The sequence below is a fragment of the Haliotis cracherodii genome, unplaced genomic scaffold (genome assembly GCF_022045235.1).
Source record: "Haliotis cracherodii isolate W230 unplaced genomic scaffold, xgHalCrac1.p SCAF_10, whole genome shotgun sequence".
NCBI classification, from domain to species: domain Eukaryota; kingdom Metazoa; phylum Mollusca; class Gastropoda; order Lepetellida; family Haliotidae; genus Haliotis; species Haliotis cracherodii.
The window spans coordinates 36886692-36906460 of NW_027266265.1; the positions used below are offsets into that span (position 1 = coordinate 36886692).

General features: G+C 38.6%; 1 protein-coding gene across 1 annotated transcript in view; it reads right to left on the bottom strand.

The window, feature by feature from the left end:
* Nucleotides 1–2284: 2284 nt before the first annotated feature.
* The window catches only part of LOC139450154 (acetylcholine receptor subunit alpha-L1-like), a 101854-nt gene continuing 84369 nt past the window's right edge, over nucleotides 2285–19769 (bottom strand). Inside the window, exons 3-6 of the mRNA XM_071231826.1 lie at nucleotides 19534–19578; nucleotides 10192–10301; nucleotides 4056–4597; nucleotides 2285–2736 (exon numbers count right to left, since the gene is read on the bottom strand). Coding sequence (XP_071087927.1) covers nucleotides 2285–2736; nucleotides 4056–4597; nucleotides 10192–10301; nucleotides 19534–19578 — 1149 coding nt within the window. The remainder of the gene's footprint in view (nucleotides 2737–4055; nucleotides 4598–10191; nucleotides 10302–19533; nucleotides 19579–19769) is intronic.

The following is a 19769-nucleotide window of genomic DNA, read 5'->3' on the forward strand; positions in this document are numbered from 1 at the left end:
GATAAAGTCCATGTTAGTCCATCATCTTCTTTATATCAGGAAACTGATATAAAGAAGATGATGGACTAACGTGGACTTTATTATTTTATTATATATTACATGTACACCGAGTGAACATTTACCTCATTTTTGTATATATATATATATATATATATATATATATATACGCCCTATTTACATGGACGTATGCATTTTACATGTCCTTAGTACTGTCACAGAGCGTGCATATTGGATATAATTGCAAATCTCCTGTGAGGGTAGGACAAAATTTGAACGGTTATACTAGTTATGGACATAACAATTTTGGACATAACAATTTTGGAGAATTACTAGCTTTTAAAGTCAAAGTAATGGTTAAATGGATAATGTAAAAAGCTGTTATGTTCATGAAATTGTAAGCAAGTAATTCAAATATTTATCACCTGAAATGATGGAATGCTTCCATGATCTCATGATGTTTAATCAGAACAAGAAAATGTTGCATTAAACCCTGCATTCTCGAAACTAATGACTGTTTAATCCGTAGACATAATCACGGGACTAAGAAGAATGACTTCCTAACAAATCGTCCGCTTTCAAACTCAGCCTCCTAAGTCAATTCATGAACACGAAACGCAGCGATCAATCCTTCGCATTCCCGTAAAAACAGTATTTGCTCTTTTAGACATTCTTTATTGGCTGTAAAAACGTTCAATTAAGATTTTGCGTGGACGTTAGAAACATTCAATAACACTTTTCAATGCAATTCATCAATCCAAGGTATTCAACCAGGGGTGGCCTTCTTTCAGAAGCAAACCTGAGTGGATCGACCTACATGACTTTCATAGATTTTATACAGAAACCTCAGAGATTGCTTTTATTCTGTCTAAGAGTTTGAAAGGGTCAAAGAAAAACACCTAAGGTACTGACAAGATGCTTTTTACTATGTAGATTCTTCACTGTGGTATCAGTGCTTTAACAAGATGATCTGTTTCTGTCTATTGCCTTGATGTACCGGCATTGTCGATTTCAAATTGTACTGTTACAGATATTGGAGGAAGCAGTCGATACGTAATGAGATTCTCGAAAACAGAAAAATCCTACTTTTCTTTTCAAAGCTTGAAACATACACGTTTTTCGCAATTTGTTGAAATTGAAGACATTACAGAACCTTTGGCAGCTCTACAAGTCTATCGATGAAGTGAAATTGCAGTAGACGTGGCCTTTTGTATCTATACAATGTACGTCTCCCCTTAATGGTTCGGTTGCTTTAAGATCCTCTAAGATTAACCGTTTTTCACAAACATGCTTCAAACGATTGATTGATAGATGAGAAAACATTGTTTGGCAAGCAAGGAAGTTCTTGTAAACGAGTGACAATGATTCACTGTGAAAGTCCAATAAGTCCAATAAAAGAAATCAAATGTGCTTTTAAATTATCTTTTACAGAAACAGCTCTTGAAATCGTCGTAACCATAACTGGCAAACGTGTAACGCTATGATTACATATCAAGCGTGTGATGTTAACTTGCGAATATATATGTCTACATTATTACATTTATCAGTTCTATCAACATTATCAATTTTATAATTACTGTAAGGTTATATTTTCAATGTCATTAAAGCGATGTGTTATTTAGTAAGGATTGATTGATAACTGCATAAAGAAGCATACACATTTGTTGTCTAGATATAATAATTTTCTCACTAATGATGCAAAACAATCAACATTTAATCGAAAAGGTTGCTCAAAAAAGGTAAAATCAATATTATATATTTTATATTTCAATATCGAAAATACCAAACTGAAATGTTAGGTCGAACAAATATATCATCATGACAGTTAACCCGAGAAATGATAATGTCGAACAGTTGCATTGGTCACCTGGTCCTATTTTCGCCTGTGTATGTATCATCTTAAGCATGTGGCTATCACAAACCGTTCTTATTGTCTTATAGGCAGGAGCTTCAGTGGTGCCTGTGTTAAATCACTGACTACCTATGTTAGTGTGGTGTTTCCCCTTCTACCTCATTAATGGAACATCCAAAACATTATCAGATAGTCTTGAGACACTTCGGCTATGTACAGAAGAGGTCTATATTCACAGATTGTCCCATACACGTCCCATACGGTCCCATACGGTCCAATACCGGGAACATTCGGCCAGCACTTATTTAATTGGAGTCCTCATTCTTGAAAAAGCTCTGCCAGCACAAACCGCAGTCCTTCCGTCGTATTGAAACACAAACTCAAGTGTGAAATATTGCATGGAATAAAATTCAACAGAAGTATACCCAATAACAACTAGCTAACAAACAACGTTAATATTATACATGTTATTGTGTTTGTAACGATAAAGAACACCCAGAACAATGCACCGTCCAGGGACTTCCCAATGTCGTGCCATGAGATCTCGTGAGATTTAATCTCTTCAACCTCTTTAACGAGTCTTTGACATTCGTGTGGAAGAACTTTTTCACTATTATTGGGTTCACTTTCACCGTTTTCTTTGCACTTGCAGTCATTCATATCGTCTGTGTAACGCCTGTGCGTGTGTATGATTATTCCTTCATTCAGCTGTGCATCCGCTTCGATCATCTTATCGCGGATGACTGACCGTCGATGTTGACCACCAAGAATATACTTAACAGAAGCAGGGATTGGCGTCTTGGGATCCTTATGGTGAATATTCAGCACCATTCCCGCACATAACACTGACAATGTACTCATTGAAAGAAGGGAAGTCAAATATACAGCTGAAAATAAAAAAAAATTACATTACTTAATTTAACATTGAACGATGATACAATGTACACCTGAATATTCAATATCCAACATTCAATATCCATTGACACAAGTCTTGCAATAGCAACGTGAAGTGTTTCTGTTAATCTATATTCATTGCATGAATCATAAGAAGAAATATCAGTTCAGAATATATGCTTCCTGACTACCATTTGCAGAATATGCATTGCCATCAGCTTCATGACTACGGTTGGTTGGTTGGTTTGTTGTTTTACGCCGCACTCAGCGATATGATTCCAGCTATATGACGGCGGTCTGTAAATAATCGAGTCCTGACCAGACAATCCGGTGATTAATATCATGAGCATAGATCCGCGCAATTGGGATCGATGACATGCATCAACCAAGTCAGCGAGCCTGATCACCCGATCCCGTTAGTCGCCTTTTACAACAAGCATAGTCGCCTTTTACGGCAAGCATGGGTTGTTGAGGACCTGTTCTACCCCGGAATCTTCACGGGTCGACTACGGAGCAGAATTGATAAGGTCTAAGACGTCGCAATTCCCAGCAGCGTTACGTATGCACCAGGATCGGCTGGTCATGGGTTCGAATTCCAAATTCGCACAGATTATGACCCTTGAATTGTTGGCACCAGAGCTGTACTCATAGGTTTCATTAACGTTATAAACTTCATTCAGTTTCCGGGTCAGAATTGTTCCTCTGTACCTCATGGTTAACGTTAGAGCTGGCTACCATTGGTATCTGGTCAGACTGTCAGAAAATGCCGACTGTGTGTCATCGTATCACGACATTGTTGCACGTCGATCACGAATCAAGCATTTCCCCAGACAAAGATTATTTACAGGTCGCGATATGACTGGAGGTGAGATGAAGAGAAATGGGGTTCAACGTTGCGTTCAAGAGATTGTTGCATTTTCATATAGAGACGTAAACGCACGCGCGTGTGTGTGTGTCTGTCAGCTTGTACCAGCCAGGATTAATATCGGTTTCATCGTGCTAGCCCACTGATATACCATGCTGTAGTTTAACATGGATACCCAACTCAGACACAGTATACCGACTCCGAGCGGACCTGTTCTTGTTTTTATCCCCTTTATGGCCAGCGCCAGGCATGGTAACAACAACTGCCATATTTTAACGTCTTATGGTATGACGGGGCCGCGTATCGAACCATCGACCTCCCTGCCTCCGGCAGACGCTCTATCCACAAGACCACCGAGGTGGTCCATATGGCTTGAATATCGCACACATAACACAACAAACAAAGTGTAATTACAAAGAGTATAAAAATGTGTTGTTTTATACATACCCAGTAGTGACAAACTTTCCGAAGTCTTTGGCATAACGTCACTTATAATCCCCAAGTAGACAGTAAACGACAGCAGCACGGTGACAGCTAAAGCCATACGTTCTCCACAATCAGCAGGTAAAATGAATACCAGTACATTCAGCAGTGATAGCATTACCACGGGGATGATGGTATTCAATATGTAAAATGTCCTCTTTCTACGGAGGTGCACTTGGAACGTAACGCCAGTGTGTTCTGTCCCGTTACGGTACGTGGAGGGGTATGCATAGCGTTCTGCTTTCGTATTAGTGATATCCCATTCGCCATTTGGTAGCGTTGGTTCCAGGTGAATTTTATCATGACCTGGGTCCACCCGTAGAGTTCTGTTTGTATGCATCCAAGTCAAGAATCGAATATCACAAATTTGAGAGTCAAATGGGTATTTTCCTATATTAACTGCACAGCTGGTTTCAACGACAATACCGGGTTCCCAGACTATGAGGCCGTCACGATGAACGCTTATCAGCATGGCGTCATTCCCCAGTTCACGGTAATTTTGTGCTCTGAAATGATAAAGAACAAATACTGTTTCAATTTAGTTTATCAAAGTATGGAATTTGAAACCGCATATCCCCGTGTTATTGGTTTTCGGACGCTAAAGAAACATTCGTAGTTTTCTAGGTAATCACAAGAACGACCGTAAAACATCCCCCTTTCTAAGTATGTAGAACGTATGTGACGTCACACCCCGATTAGCAATATACATGGTCGTCCGAAAACGTATGATGTCCGAAAACATATGATCCTATGTTATATTATTCTCAGTACTTTGGGTAATATAACATCAATGTATGCAAAGTTTAAGTTTTAATGGTCATTCCGCGTCATAACTCCATGGATATTTGAACATTATATATTGGGATACAGCAATAGAAATGACGTGTTAATATGCATTGACGTACCAACACTGTGTCTTTTCTTAAAAAGCACTTCATCCGATAATTACTGGTTATTGGTTACAAAGTCTGCATTATTGGGTAATTGTATTAAAACAATTACAGGTAAGTAAAGATATGTAATCATAAAAACGCGGGAGAGTTTATTTTTCTTCTTTTCGATGAACCCTGGTATTTACGTTTCTGAAGTTAAATTTATTTGCAATATCGTAATAGCACACCTGAGACACAGAATAGCAAATATGTGACATTATCATGTAGATACGTGATATGGGATGATGGATATTTGTATTGGATACATGAACACATAGTTTTCGTAAACTATATCAGAACATAATCCAGTTCAAATTACTTAGTTGACATTTGTGCTTGACGATCACGATATATAATTTGTTTTATGTACTTTAGTGTTAACGACTGAGTTTTACGAAGTTGAGAAAAGTGATATTTTCATTGCAGTGAACAGAACACTTGATATTTTACTGCTGTGAACATAACACTTTGACGGAACTATTGTGATACAAGAGTTACCTCCCCGCAAATTGACTCCTTTTGTCGTTAGTGTCTGGGCGGTAAACAAGCTGTTATCTTCCTTTTTACGTTAGTTTTACATTGGCAAGGTAAAATAATATAGTGACAGATGGTCATTTATGAAGTTAATATCACTTCTTGCCGTTTGTTATTCTCTTGAAACTGTTTCTCATCAATCGAGACTGTTCGTTTCGCAGGCTCCATTTTCGTTACTAGACCAGCGTGTATTCTTTCGCTTCCAACAGCGACCTTGTAGATTTCAAGAATATTTTTGGTTGAAGTTAATTTTATATTAATCATATCTAAATGTACGATAAAGACCATTCAGATGTCGTGACCCTAAATATTTTGGTTACTTTTGTTTATATTTTTTAGATGTCGCAAACACGAAATTACTTTTTAAGACGCAAATAAAAGGGGTGGTGAACCGTCTCTGTGTGTTAGGTAAGGAGAATATGCGTTTCAAGGTTTTGCATTTGTAACGAAACATTGTCATGTCCGTTAAACAACTACACAAACGGTACATGTGTATAATAAAAAGGTTATTCCATGCGTCTCTCGTGAGATAACATGTTTCTCTCATCTCCTGACTGGGAAAATGAAATATTTACACACGTGAAGCAATGTTTTCCCTCTCCCCCCACCATCCCCAGTCACTCGATGAGAGAAAGTTGATATTTCACACGACACGTGAAATATTTTTTATACCTGTATATACTACATACTGACAAGGACACTATACATGTATATGCCAACGCATAAAGGAGTTATGTATGCCAACTGTATGGACAAAGAAGTTATATCTATCAACTGTACGGACAAGGAAGTTAAATATATGTTAACAGACAAAGAAGTTATATATGCCAACAGACAAGGGAGTTATATATGTCAACTGTATGAACAATGAAGTAACTGTTATATCTTAGAGCCATATGGACCAATGTCATGTGGAGTCTGTTTTGAGAAAAATTATGAAAACATAATATTATGCATGTTAATGAACTTTTTTTACTGATAAATTCCTGACAGCAGAGACATAAATGTTGTTATAACAAAAATTCAAAAAATAAATTTATGTTTTTAATTTGTGTAAGGATGTAAAGGGCCAATGTCTGTATTTTGGCTCTTTTTGACCCTCAGGCATTTGCATGGGATTTAACATGTGAGCTTGACAAACTACTACTGAAAGTACAAACACATACTATTGAAGTACTTTTAAATGATTTAAACTAAAGCCAACTTTGTTGAAATAGTTGGAATATAATAATAAGGTGTCTAAAATCTCAACCACACACAGAAATGAGAGCTAAAAGGGCCAAAATCTAGCAAACAAAGAAGTTATATCTAGTATGTCAAAGGACAAGGAAGTTATATATGTCAACTGTATGGACACGGAAGTTTTACATGTAAACGGACATGGACAAGGCAGTTGTGTATGTCAACTGTCAACGGACGATGAAGCTATAAACGCCAAGGGATAAGGGCGTAATATATCCCAACTGCACGGACAATAACGTTGTAAATGTAAACGGACATGGACAAGGCGGTTATATATTTAAACGGACATGAACAAGGCAGTTATATATTTAAACGGACATGAACAAGGCAGTTATATATTTAAACGGACATGATCAAGGCAGTTATATATTTAAACGGGCATGAACAAGGCAGTTATATATTTAAACGGACATGAACAAGGCAGTTATATATTTAAACGGACATGAACAAGGCAGTTATATATTTAAACGGACATGAACAAGGCAGTTATATATTTAAACGGACCTGGACAAGGAAGTTATATTTGTAAAGGGACATATTAATACAAGGACGTTATATATGCCAAGGGAAGGCAAGGAAGGTGTATATATTAAGGAAGTTATATCTGTGCCCTCACAACAAATACGTACGAAACACGCGTGTCATTTCTTTACAGACATAAGCAAGCCTGATTACAACTGGTGATTGCTTGAACAATCTCTTATATTTGGTAACTGCATTAAAAATACAACATGAGTAAATGGACTAAATCATACAACCCCCTATTACACGAAACGCATAACAGTTTCACTATTCTTATTTTCGATGAACTTGCTATCTAAATTCCAATATTCTAACGTTATGAGCAATATCGAAATGGGACACTAATTCCCATGAGCGTTATATAGGAGCATGAAGTGTAATGAGACCCGGAAGTGCCATCAAAGTGGTATACTCCTTAGGTCCGCCTGGTACGCATTTTGGTTTTCCTCCTTCGACATGCTAATAAGCCGTGGTGTAACTGAAATACTGTCAACTGGAATTACTTAAATTAAATTATGTTAAAACAATAATCTTATGAAAAATATTAAATAATTATAAATCCAACTCGATCCCTCATTTGAAGGAGAACGCAATATTGAACCGTCGCTGTATATATACGTCCATACCCCGACACAGTAATACTGTAGAGACACAGGCTATCTAAGACTATTGAAAGTATTTTGTCCATAACCATTGATGATTACCAATCTCTGGAATTATTTTAGATATGGTAAAACTTATCAGTTATTCCTATATGTAAATGAAAACAGTTACTTGCTACACAAGCAAAAAAATATTTTGTGTACGTGTTGTGTATCCAGTTATGGAACGTGCACAAATAAAAATAATATTTTTTCATAAAATGACGTCGTTATTCTCCAACATGGCATGACATATAAATGGCATCATAGTTAATCGGTATCCTAAGATGCAATTATGTGAGCAAATCCTTGGCTTCGTCGCATCCATGTTTATGACAGTGGAGCTTTCCGTGACTCTACATAGTGTAGATTGGTCATATTAATGGCTCAGAGATGCAATTACGGCCATGAATTATCATCCACTGGACGTAATGTGGTTACTTCCATAACAAGACCATCCAGGAGGACGACAATGCAGTCAGGACAAACGGAAGAAACGACCCAGTGGTCAAGAGACGGTAATTATACAATGGTCTTCGCGGTGGTCGAGACCATTAACTGACCAATTCATTGCAGCGGTTATTGGTGGTCACTTTGACCACAATATACAAGGCCAGCCATTATATACTTGCGGCACAAGCGAAGGCAATTTACACAGTGTATTATTTACCGATTTTACCCGGTAGTAATTTTCTTCGTATGAACTGTTTCGTAATCTATTGAGATGGCGTGTGCCAAAATACCAGACATTTTACAAATCAGTTGACTCATGTCTTTGCTCTGCGATTGTTTCGCTCAGTTATCCGGACTCCATGTCCGGCAATAAATGGCAAGTAATTCATTTCAATTACAGTTAATGGACATCATTACGATTCTATTTACATATAACACTATGACGGCATTTCATATCGTTTTCAGTGGAATATTATTTTGATATGCGACCAATCATTAAGTAATTTATATCGACGTGCATGGGAATTTTATCCAAATCACCCTTCAGCGTTGTATAAGAAGTGTCAGGAAATTGTCCTTTGATCTCAGACTAGACTGTATGTCTAATGAACTTATAGATTCAATAGTACCTGATAATCCAGTAAGCTTCCAAATTACACCTACCGAAGAGACACTCGCCTGCTCTTACACGTTTAAACCGTTGGTTTAACATTGCGTTTATAGAAACATAATTCATTTGAAACTGTCACAGATTCTTTACACATTTTATCGCGATGTACAATTTATTACATTCGAACCCCGTTGTCCAGAACTCGGATGTGTCGAATCCGGTCACGACAAACGCTCACTATATTCGTCACTATTATAATGGGATGTGTCGAACGGGATGTGTCAAATTCGAACTCAATTCTCACGCACACACACACACACACACACACACACACACACACACACACACACACACACACACACACACACACACACACACACACACACACACTCACTCACTCACTCACTCACTCACTCACTCACACGTGCATGTAGGTCGCTTTATAAGAGTATTAATCTTCAACGCGACCCCATGTCATCTCATCTGACCTCTGACGCGCCTTTGTGTATGGAGAAGACATGTAAGCGTAAGTAAGTCAAATGTAACGAGAAACACGGGGTATGATAAATTACTTAAGTTTCTATTTGTTTCAGTGACAAATAGTGATGACAATACGACGCGATATTTCACTTGCGTTGTTTATGCTTGAAATGCTCCACATTCCACTTGGTCCGGCTGACAAGAAGGTATTGTTATCGACCACTTTGCGTTTTACCTTTATTTCGGCTTGTTCTATTATGCAATCCTATGTAAAGTTACATGTTGCAACGCTATGATTCATGCAATCCCATGTAAAGTTACATGTTGCAACGCTATGATTCATGCAATCCTATGTAAAGTTACATGTTGCAACGCTATGATTCATGCAATCCTATGTAAAGTTACATGTTGCAACGCTATGATTCATGCAATCCTATGTAAAGTTACATGTTGCAACGCTATGATTCATGCAATCCTATGTAAAGTTACTTGTTGCAACGCTATGATTCGTGACAGGCGGTAAGGTAAAGTTAAAGTTTTTTATAGCAAAATGTGACAAATATTACATTTATAATCGATACATGTTTTATATATGAATCAGTAATGACAATGCAAAACGCGATGTAATTTTGCGTTGCATCGATGCATTGGTGTGTCGTGACGCCCTTAGTTACAAACATACTTACGTGTTCTCCACAAATAAATCTGGAAGCCAGACCTCCCTTTGGAACACGATGACTTCATCAATGCCACCGTAGTCAGTCTCGTTCCAGGTAAGAAACTGGTCTTGCCATTCCTGCAAGTAAAAAGAAGGTAAACAACACAGGAACAAATATAGGATTTTAAGTTCCCGTGAATTAGCCCCCATCAATAAAAGTCGACTGTACGATAACAACTACATAATGATACAGTAAACTACGGTTATAACGAACACGCTTATAACGAACTGACCGATATAACGAACTTAATTTTAGTCCCGGCCATTTGATTTATATATGCTGTATATGTGCTTATAACGAACTACGGTTATAACGAACTAAAATTAGTGGTCCCTTTGAGTTCGTTATAACCGTAGTTTACTGTAGTTTGATGATGAATCACTATCAAGTAGTGATGACACCAGGTGTTCGCGAAAGATGAGCTTCCTGACACACCTGTGCAAATGCAAAGGCTAGTCAACTGTTCACCTGAAAAAACACCGGAACATATCATGCCACAAATTGAATCGGACATCATTCTTGTCACTGATGCGTCAAATTTGGAAACATCCTCCACATTTCTACCATAACACTTCTGATAGTTGAGACCTTGAATATTGTAACCATGATCAAACAGATTCTGAGCAAGAGTTGTTTGACGCTCTTTGATATTTTGTAGATAGAGCATGCTCGGTTGTACCTCAAAAGTTGTGCAATGTAGACACCAAAGGTTGCTGCTCCTGTAATATTGAATAGATTAATTTGTATTCATTGGCCATTGGTATCGAATGAGAACAAATAGATAACAACGTGAAGGTGTTTTTGTGTGTAGAGATAATGTCCTTACCAAACTTAAACACCAGCAAAAGAGATATTCTCGATGGTTACCAGGTATATTTGCATTCGTAATTAAGGCTACATGATGCTTTTCTCACTAACGTCTCCCTCATAATTGTAATTATTTATTTGTTTTTCATTTCTTTTGTACAGCTTAAACTATTTTAAGTTTTATCCGAATACAATTGACAGGTTACCTCTCTTTATTGTTTCAACTGGAACAGGTGTAAGTAAAATGGTGAGTGAGTGAGTGATTTGGGTTTAACACCGTTTTGAACAGTATTACAGTTATAGCACGGCGTGTCAGCTTGATTAGGGAGGAAAGCCCGATGTGATGCAGGTTTCAAACGTTTACCACTTTGGTGAAACCCACGAGCACGGGTATGGTGCTAACAAACCTAGACACATAATCGGGGCGAATAATAGGTACGAAACCCTGCACAGTGAACTGCGGCACCTTAGACGACTGGGCCACCAGTGCCCCCAGAAGTAACATACATGTGGGTTATTAGTGCTATAGTTACAAAGTTTTCAAACTATTCATAAATGCCACAGCGAGACATAATAACTCAACTCATCTATCAGGTTTAGGAGCTGAAAAAAATATTCAGGACATAACGGATTGACAAACAGAAGTCTATCCTTGAGTTAAAACTAATTCCATTTCTGTCATTCTAGGGGTGTCTGGCTAAACCTTGATATCATGATTCCAATTTAAGATTTATTGTTGAGAAGGCTCATTGCTATCTCACTCCTCCGCCGTACTGGATAACACCGGGATTCTCCTGCTGAACGTTTCTCTCAAGTAGCAGAAATATTAAGAAAATTACAATTGCGCCTCGCTTTCGAGAGAGAGTCGTACATCACGCAGAGACACCGTCTTGCACATAAATCAAAGAGTCTGGTGCAGCTTTCGGATAGTCCTCCCAAATGTTTCCCATAAACAAGTTTTTGTCCTCGCTATTATTTCGCTGGTCGATGGTAACTGTCTCGGATAACAGACATTGTGCCTTCTAATACTTTATACCTTGAACTGGCATGTTTTAATCGAATTAGACATGTGATAGATTTCCTTCGCAAACCGATGTGCGCATAGAATAGGATATTCCTGAGTGATTGCTTACGAATAATATGATCACGATTTAAGATGGATAAGTTGCTAAAAGAGCAATACAAAAATGACACTGTTGAAACATTTATATATTTCGACCATGCAATACACTCATTTGTATTAGTTATAGGCGATTGATATACATATACACTTTTTTAATGTGATTGACAGTTAGAAGAGCATTTTGACAAAGATTTACTTTGTTTGCCATCGAAGATAAAAGGATTGTCACATGTTGACCAAAACTGTTATCACACTGGTTCATATAAATGGGAATTAAACCGTTGGCTTTTTAAAAAAAATAATAATAAAAAACAAACAAATGTAGACGTACATTGTATATGATTATATGTTTCAATGTCATTTAGAGGTTTTTGACCAAAGACAGCAGGAACATATGGGGGTAAATTGAATTGAACAATTAGATATTCTATTGCAAAAAATCGACATATATATATACTTATTTCAGCTTTCATAAAAACGTTTTTGTGACTACGAATTATTCATTTCCGTTTCACCAAAACGTATTTTCATCGTACATGTACCTCGTTCTTTGACGAAATTACTACCCGTAAAATTTAATGACTGCTATGTTGTCGTCTATGTATCGACGCTGCAATTATAATATACCATGTAAAGCCGTGTTTATCAGGAAACTAATGAAGTCAAAATTGTTCTACACAATCACCATAACGACAAAACGATGTTGTCGACCATAACTGTGAACTGGAGGCGCGGTAAATCCTGTTCAGAACTGTCAATTATAATAAGTTGACATTGTGGAAGGATTCGAATGAGACTTGCCAAAATAATGTTCCTTTGTTCCCCACCAGCCAAAGCCTGGCCTTGAGATCTAGATTACACTCGTTTGTCGATTCCATAAAAAAGACACATACATAGTATACAATGTATATCATGGACAATACCTTAGATGCGTCATTAGCCGAGTTTTGAAGCAAGGAATAAACATCCTTTCACTGACGCAAAACAGTAAACACTCTGGACCACCGGCAAGATAGAATTGTCTTGGGGGCGGGTACATGTTCACGAATTTCGATCTAAAACTTTACTCGAGGACAGTACCAATTTGCATAGAGAACAGTTGACAGTTATTGACTTTTGCAAAGGGGACTATATATCCATGGTGCCAAGGGCGGAGGAAGGCATTAATTGGGGGCGGCTTAAGGAGGAAACTGAAGAGACGTGACTAAAACAATAACTAAAGTCCGTCCTCAGTCTCCCCAGGGAGCATGGGAATGTCTGTTATAATTCGAGGATGGGAACTGGAGACTTTATGGAGGAGACCTCGGGAAAGGTCCTTACAATCAATAGTTTCCAGGCGATGCGTCTGTGGGTTGAAGATCTTATTGTGCCTAGCCAGTTAGCGATTAAGTAATTCTGTTTGGCCTGTGTGTAATGTGGGTGAATTTGTAACAAGTTGTTTGTCTTATGAATAGAGTCAACAAGCTCCAAGCTTGGCGGATTTGTCTTCTTGAAAGTCACAATTCTCCTTCAAACTGAATTTCTGGCTTACCCTTCCGATCGATTAAGTAGTTCTATTAACAGTTGTCATCTCTGGCATTAAGACTTGTCGAGTCAACCTTCCCATGACAACTGATTTAATACCATTATATTTATGTCCTTATATTAACTTTTGAGGTTTCCACACGTTCATACGTTTCAAGGATTTCAGAAATTTTATGGTAAACATATCGAGGAAATTTCCAAATTTGACGTATCGGTGACAAAAATATATCCCTATTTTGACTTGTATCTTATGTTTCCGTGTGTTTGTTCAGGGGAACAATTGACTTGCCACTGCATGTGTTTGTGACGGGTTCCCCCGGTTGGGCAATTGCGCTCGCCTTTTCGCGAACGCGTCGTATTAATTTAAAGTGATTCACAGACGCAGGCTCATGATATAGTTTGAATAGTACAATGGCCTTTGCTTTTTGAATATATTTCTTTTGATTTTGGAAATGTTTTTGACGTTGTTTTTTTATTTAACTTGTCACAATATCTGCACACCGTTCAAGGTTGGATCTATTTTTGTCTATCTTGGTTTTCACGAGCACAGTACTAAACTATATTTTTCCAAATCAGTGTACTGTTGTATTAAAACGTCAGTGGCAAGGGGATATACATCCTCGAATACATGCCGACAGAAAAGAGTCGTTATCAAGAGTCGATACTAGTATATCAATATGATCAACAAAACACATCATAATTGAATGATGTATTCCTATTTCGGACAATGTCTGGCAATGTCAATCATCAAGACAAGTAAAATATTCTGCATTGATGTTCCTTAAAGACAATGTAGTATACGGCCAAAGGGAAACAAATAAAAAAAATAAGATTTATAAAGTAGGACACCGTTTATCTGAAAGAGCTAAACTGATTGATTCAACTAACGGCACTCAGGATAATGTATGCTAATGATGATAGTTGGCTGAACACTGGCCTCTCAATGTAATTACTGGGATCAAGGAGCAATCTTAAGTTCAGTTCGAGCATAGCTTCTAAACAAATGGGCTGAATAAACACAGAGAACCATCTTCACTTAGTTATGTACAATGATGATACTGGGGAAGTAGAATTTGTGGCTCTTGAGATATTTGGCACTCAGTATGAAAAGTCGTTTTTGGGATCTGCTCTATATATTTTATTTCATAGCTATAGAAAATAATGTTCAATTGTTTGGCTATTATGTAAGCTTGCCTTTTCCCAAAAGATCAATTACCGCCTCCACCGTCTAGTGGTAGAGCGTCCGCCCGGAGAGCGGAAGGTCCGGGGTTCGTTGTCAGGCCGCGTGTCATACCAAAAGACGTTAAAAGATGGTACTTGTCGTACCCTGTCTAGAGCTCCGCATTAAGGGTCTAACACAAGGACTGGTTGGCTCGGAGTCAGTATACTGTGTCTGAGTGGGGTATCACGCACGCACGCACGCACGCACGCACGCACGCACACACACACACACACACACTTGCATGGACGCCGCTATATAAGTGCAATAATCTTGGACGCGACGTTAAACCCCATTTCACCTCACCTCACCCAAAAGATCAATTACGTGAAAAATCAGGAATATGTCTTGCCATTGCAAGCAGACTGCCTGTTTGTTGTTTAACGCTGCACCCAACAACATGATGGAGACTCGGTCCTGTAAATAATCTAGTCTGGACTAGAAACAAACAGTGGTTGATATCATGAGCAACGATATGGGGGTCCGATGACACGTATTTAACCAAGTCAAAGAGCTTGACCACCCGGTCCCTGTAGTCGTATCATAGGACACAGACTGGGTAATATTTCCCACCGCTTCATGCAGTGTGATTTGAAGAACATAAAATAATTTTATCAGGGAGAAGATTCGTGTTGGTTAATCATGACAACGGGAACACTGATTGGATGTGTGTTTCGGTGAGACTATGACACATGTCTGGAATTACTTTCTTTCATGGCATTATCGACCCCGTTTGGATTCAGGCGATTCTGCGAAGATTTCAAAGAGTCTCATACGACTCTTGCTCAAAAGTTGTTTGAACAGAGTTATTTCACGCAAGACTTCACTAAAGCTTTCGAAACGGTTATAGTAGACTTCATTTTGATTTAAAACATATTTTTTGTTTTTCAGGTGAACATTTTCAGGATACGCTCACCTTTTCGTCACTATTTGATAGCGATATATAGACACAAAGTCGGAATCGTACAATGAACTCTGCGTTTCATATGAATATGGGAGGGTTTTGTCGTTTTTATCTACATAATACATACAGAATACGTGCAAAACGTTACGCCTTTGCCCTGTCTGATAATCTTTTAAAAATAGATAAGATTTAATGGATGGACGCTTCATGTATCATGGGTTATGGCATGGCTTTGGCAAGGTACGGATGATCACCAAAGTGACATTCCACACTGATAAATAGCATGTAACGAATGTTATATTTGGGATAACACTTTCTTAGTAAAGTACAGATTCTCGTACTTTTTGGGGTCGGATGGGACTCAACCCCAAAAACGCAGAAGAAACTGTACTTTACTAAGAAAGTGTTATCCCAAATAAAAAAATTGTTACATTTGATCACTTTCTAAATGGCATTGTGTATTCATTGATAAATAGCATGTTATTAAAGTAGTTTCACATTTTTGCGAACACCCGATGTCGTCACTATTTGATAGCGATATATAAACACATGCTTATGTTAAAGTCGAAATCATACAATGGATTCTGATGTTAGCAGATATAGTAATGAATTTCATTGTCGCTTTTATGTATTTGAATTTGTCCCCAGCACCCTTTTCAAGCCAAGAGGCAACTGAATAGACGTGAATAGGTGACCCGATGACCTGTATCGTTGTTCAAACATCAGTGTCTGGTGAGGTGGGGTGAAATAAGGTTTAACGTCGCGTGCAAGTTCTGGCACCTATATAGCAACGTGCTTGCACACGTGTGTGTGTGTGTATGTATGTGTGTGTGTGTGTGTGAGAGAGAGAGAGAGAGAGAGAGAGAGAGAGAGAGAGAGAGAGAGAGAGAGAGAGAGAGAGAGAGAGAGAGAGAGCGTGTTCTAGTCCGGACAAATGCCGATTTCATAGTCCTCGCCCACTGAGATATCATGCCGCAGTTTAACATGAATACCCCACTCAGACACAGTATATGACTCCGAGCCGACAATCCTTGTTTAGCCCCTTTATGCCGAGCGTCAAATACCATCTCTTAACACCTTTTGTGTGACACGGTCGGGGATCGTATCCCAGACCTTCCGCCTCTCCGGGCAGACGCTCTACCACTTGACCAAGGAGGCGGTTGCTTGTCACAGGAGCCGACTTGGAGCCGTGTTATCATGTTTCGTTGGCGTTGGACTTTGATCTTAATTTCAGAGAATGGAATGCCTCGTCCAGACCCGTCACTATCACCACCGACCACGGAGGCTATTCCTGCTATAACTGTTCCAGAACTGAATCCAGTTATTTACAGGCCGGCTTAATATTTGGTTGGTTGGTTTGTTGTTTAACGCCGCACTCAGCAATATTCCAGCTATATGACGGCGGTCTGTAGATAATCGAGTCTGGACCAGACAATCCAGTGATTAATATCATGAGCATCGATCCGCGCAATTGGGATACGATGACATGCATCAACAAAGTCAGCGAGTCTGACAACCCGATCCCGTTAGTCGCCTTTTACGACAAGCATAGTCGCCTTTTACGGCAAGCATGGGTTGCTGAAGACCTATTCTACCCCGGAATCCACTATCTGATAGTCATTCATACGCACATGCTTGTGATTATTATAGTCGGAATCGTACAATGGCCTCTGCTTCGAGCACAGCTTTCGAATGATTCTGAAAAGGGTTTTGTGGCGTTTATTTGCAACTGCGTTTCTTGAGAGAACTCTCTTATCTTCAACATATCATCAAACACATCAACAAATGGACATGAGAAATAAAACTATACATATCCACTAAGCATTACAAAGTACACTTATCTACATTGTACACTGTTCAGTGGAATAACTATATTTTGTTGCACAATATCTTGCTTCGCTAAGGCACGCTCAATCCGTAAATATATATGGAGCTCAATTACATGCCACGTTAAATGATTAGAGTCTTCGTTAAGTGATCGGTTGAAGGGACTAGCTGTGAATTTATTGACTTTGACTGTTAGCGTGGTTATGTGCAATAACTGCGTCAGTGTATGGCTTCATACACTGAAGAACTAAAGCAGAAAAGACTAACAACAATGTAAAGTGGAAGAAATCATTCACAACAAACAAAGACAAAATGATATATTGTATCATATACTATTTAATGATGAATTGCTATATTTATTTGAAAATAAAAAAATCTATATTTTTCCTTCAGTGTAGACCGCCCCCGTGGGTAGAGCGTCCGCCCGGAGAGCGGAAGGTCCGGGGTTCCATCCCCGACCGCGTCATACAAAAAAAACGTTTAAAGATGGTACTTGTTGTTACCCTGTCTGGCGCACGGCATATAAGGGGCTAAAACAAGGATTGGTCAGTATACTGTGTCTGAGTGGAGTATTCATGTTAAACTGCGGCATGGTATGTCAGTGGGCTGGCACAATACATCGGTATCAGTCAGAACTAGAACAAGCAGCCACACACACACACACGTGCATGCACGTTGCTATAAAAGTGCAATAATCTTGGACGCGACATTAAACCCAATTTTACTTCACCTCTTATTTTGTAACCAGACCAATATTCCATTTTCACTCGTGACTGCACCACTCGTGGACGTATCTACTTTGTCAGGTCCCTCGATGGCCAAAACAAGCCAAATATTCTCTTTGTGAGATACAAAATAATGAAATATATATGAAATTGATATAATAATACATGGGATCCACATGTACAGAATGTGTTTCCAAACATCAAAGAAACAGTTTTCTTTATACTTCCGTTTCATTTGTTACGGACATGTCGTGGATCTTACGCAATTGTTTGATGGATAGACACGCATCAGTGGAATTACTTTTGTATTTTGAAATGTGAATATTACACATCGCTACTCGGGGACATTAATGGAACAGTCCAAAAGCTCAATATAGGATGAAACAAACTTCTGAAGTTGTTAGACAAACCCCCACCCCTCAAAAAGATAATTATTTTTTTAAACTATCTTAATGATTCATAAAGCTGGTGGTGCGCCAGAGCGGCCGAGTACAAGTATGCCACGTTGACTATTTTTCATTGACCTAATTACACGATTTGTGCGGTTTGTTGTCAGCGTAAAACATGACGATTATAGATGTTATTTGTACTGCTTTGTGCTGTGAATTTCCTGAAAAATTGATTTCTTTGAATGAAAAAGTTCCCCGCTCCAAACCTCCGAAAAGTAAGATTTTTTTTATGTTCCATGTTAATGCTCCCTAAGTTACACCTAATGTTTTATTACGTTGTAGCAATAAGGAAGTATGAGAAAAGTTATATTTTTTCATATTTACATGTCCTTGATTCGACTCTTGCTTACAAGTCGTCAGTAAATAGTCGAAAACGTTTTATAGAGGGCATGTGGGGGACAAATTTGACGCATCAGTGACAAAAATGACCTATGTTTGCTCCCGTGTTTGGTCAGGTGATCAACAGACTGGCACATGCGATTGTTTGCCACCGGTAGGGTAGCATACGGTCACCTATTCGCGAACACCAGGTGTCATCACTATTTGATTGTGATTCAAGAACACAATCATGCTTATGGCATAGGCGGAATGGCACAGTTGACATGATTTTAGTTCCGATGTCTAATGATTATGGAAATGTGTTTATTCGGTTATATTTTAAAAAGAAATATGCAAACACGATGTATGCATCAATAGTGCCAAAACGGTGGAAATGTGGACATCATACTTACTATTTTTAACCAACCACTTGCTGTGAGCACTTGATTTTTCATATCCTGAAAGTATAAGGGGAAAGGTACATTCATGTGTACATATAAACACTAATGAGTCGGTGAGTATGGTTTTACGCCGCTTTTAGCAATATTCCAGCAATATTACGGGGGAGGACACCAGAAATGGGCCTCTCAAATTGTACCCATGTCAGGAATCGAACCCGGGTCTTCGGCGTGACGAGCGAACGCTTTAA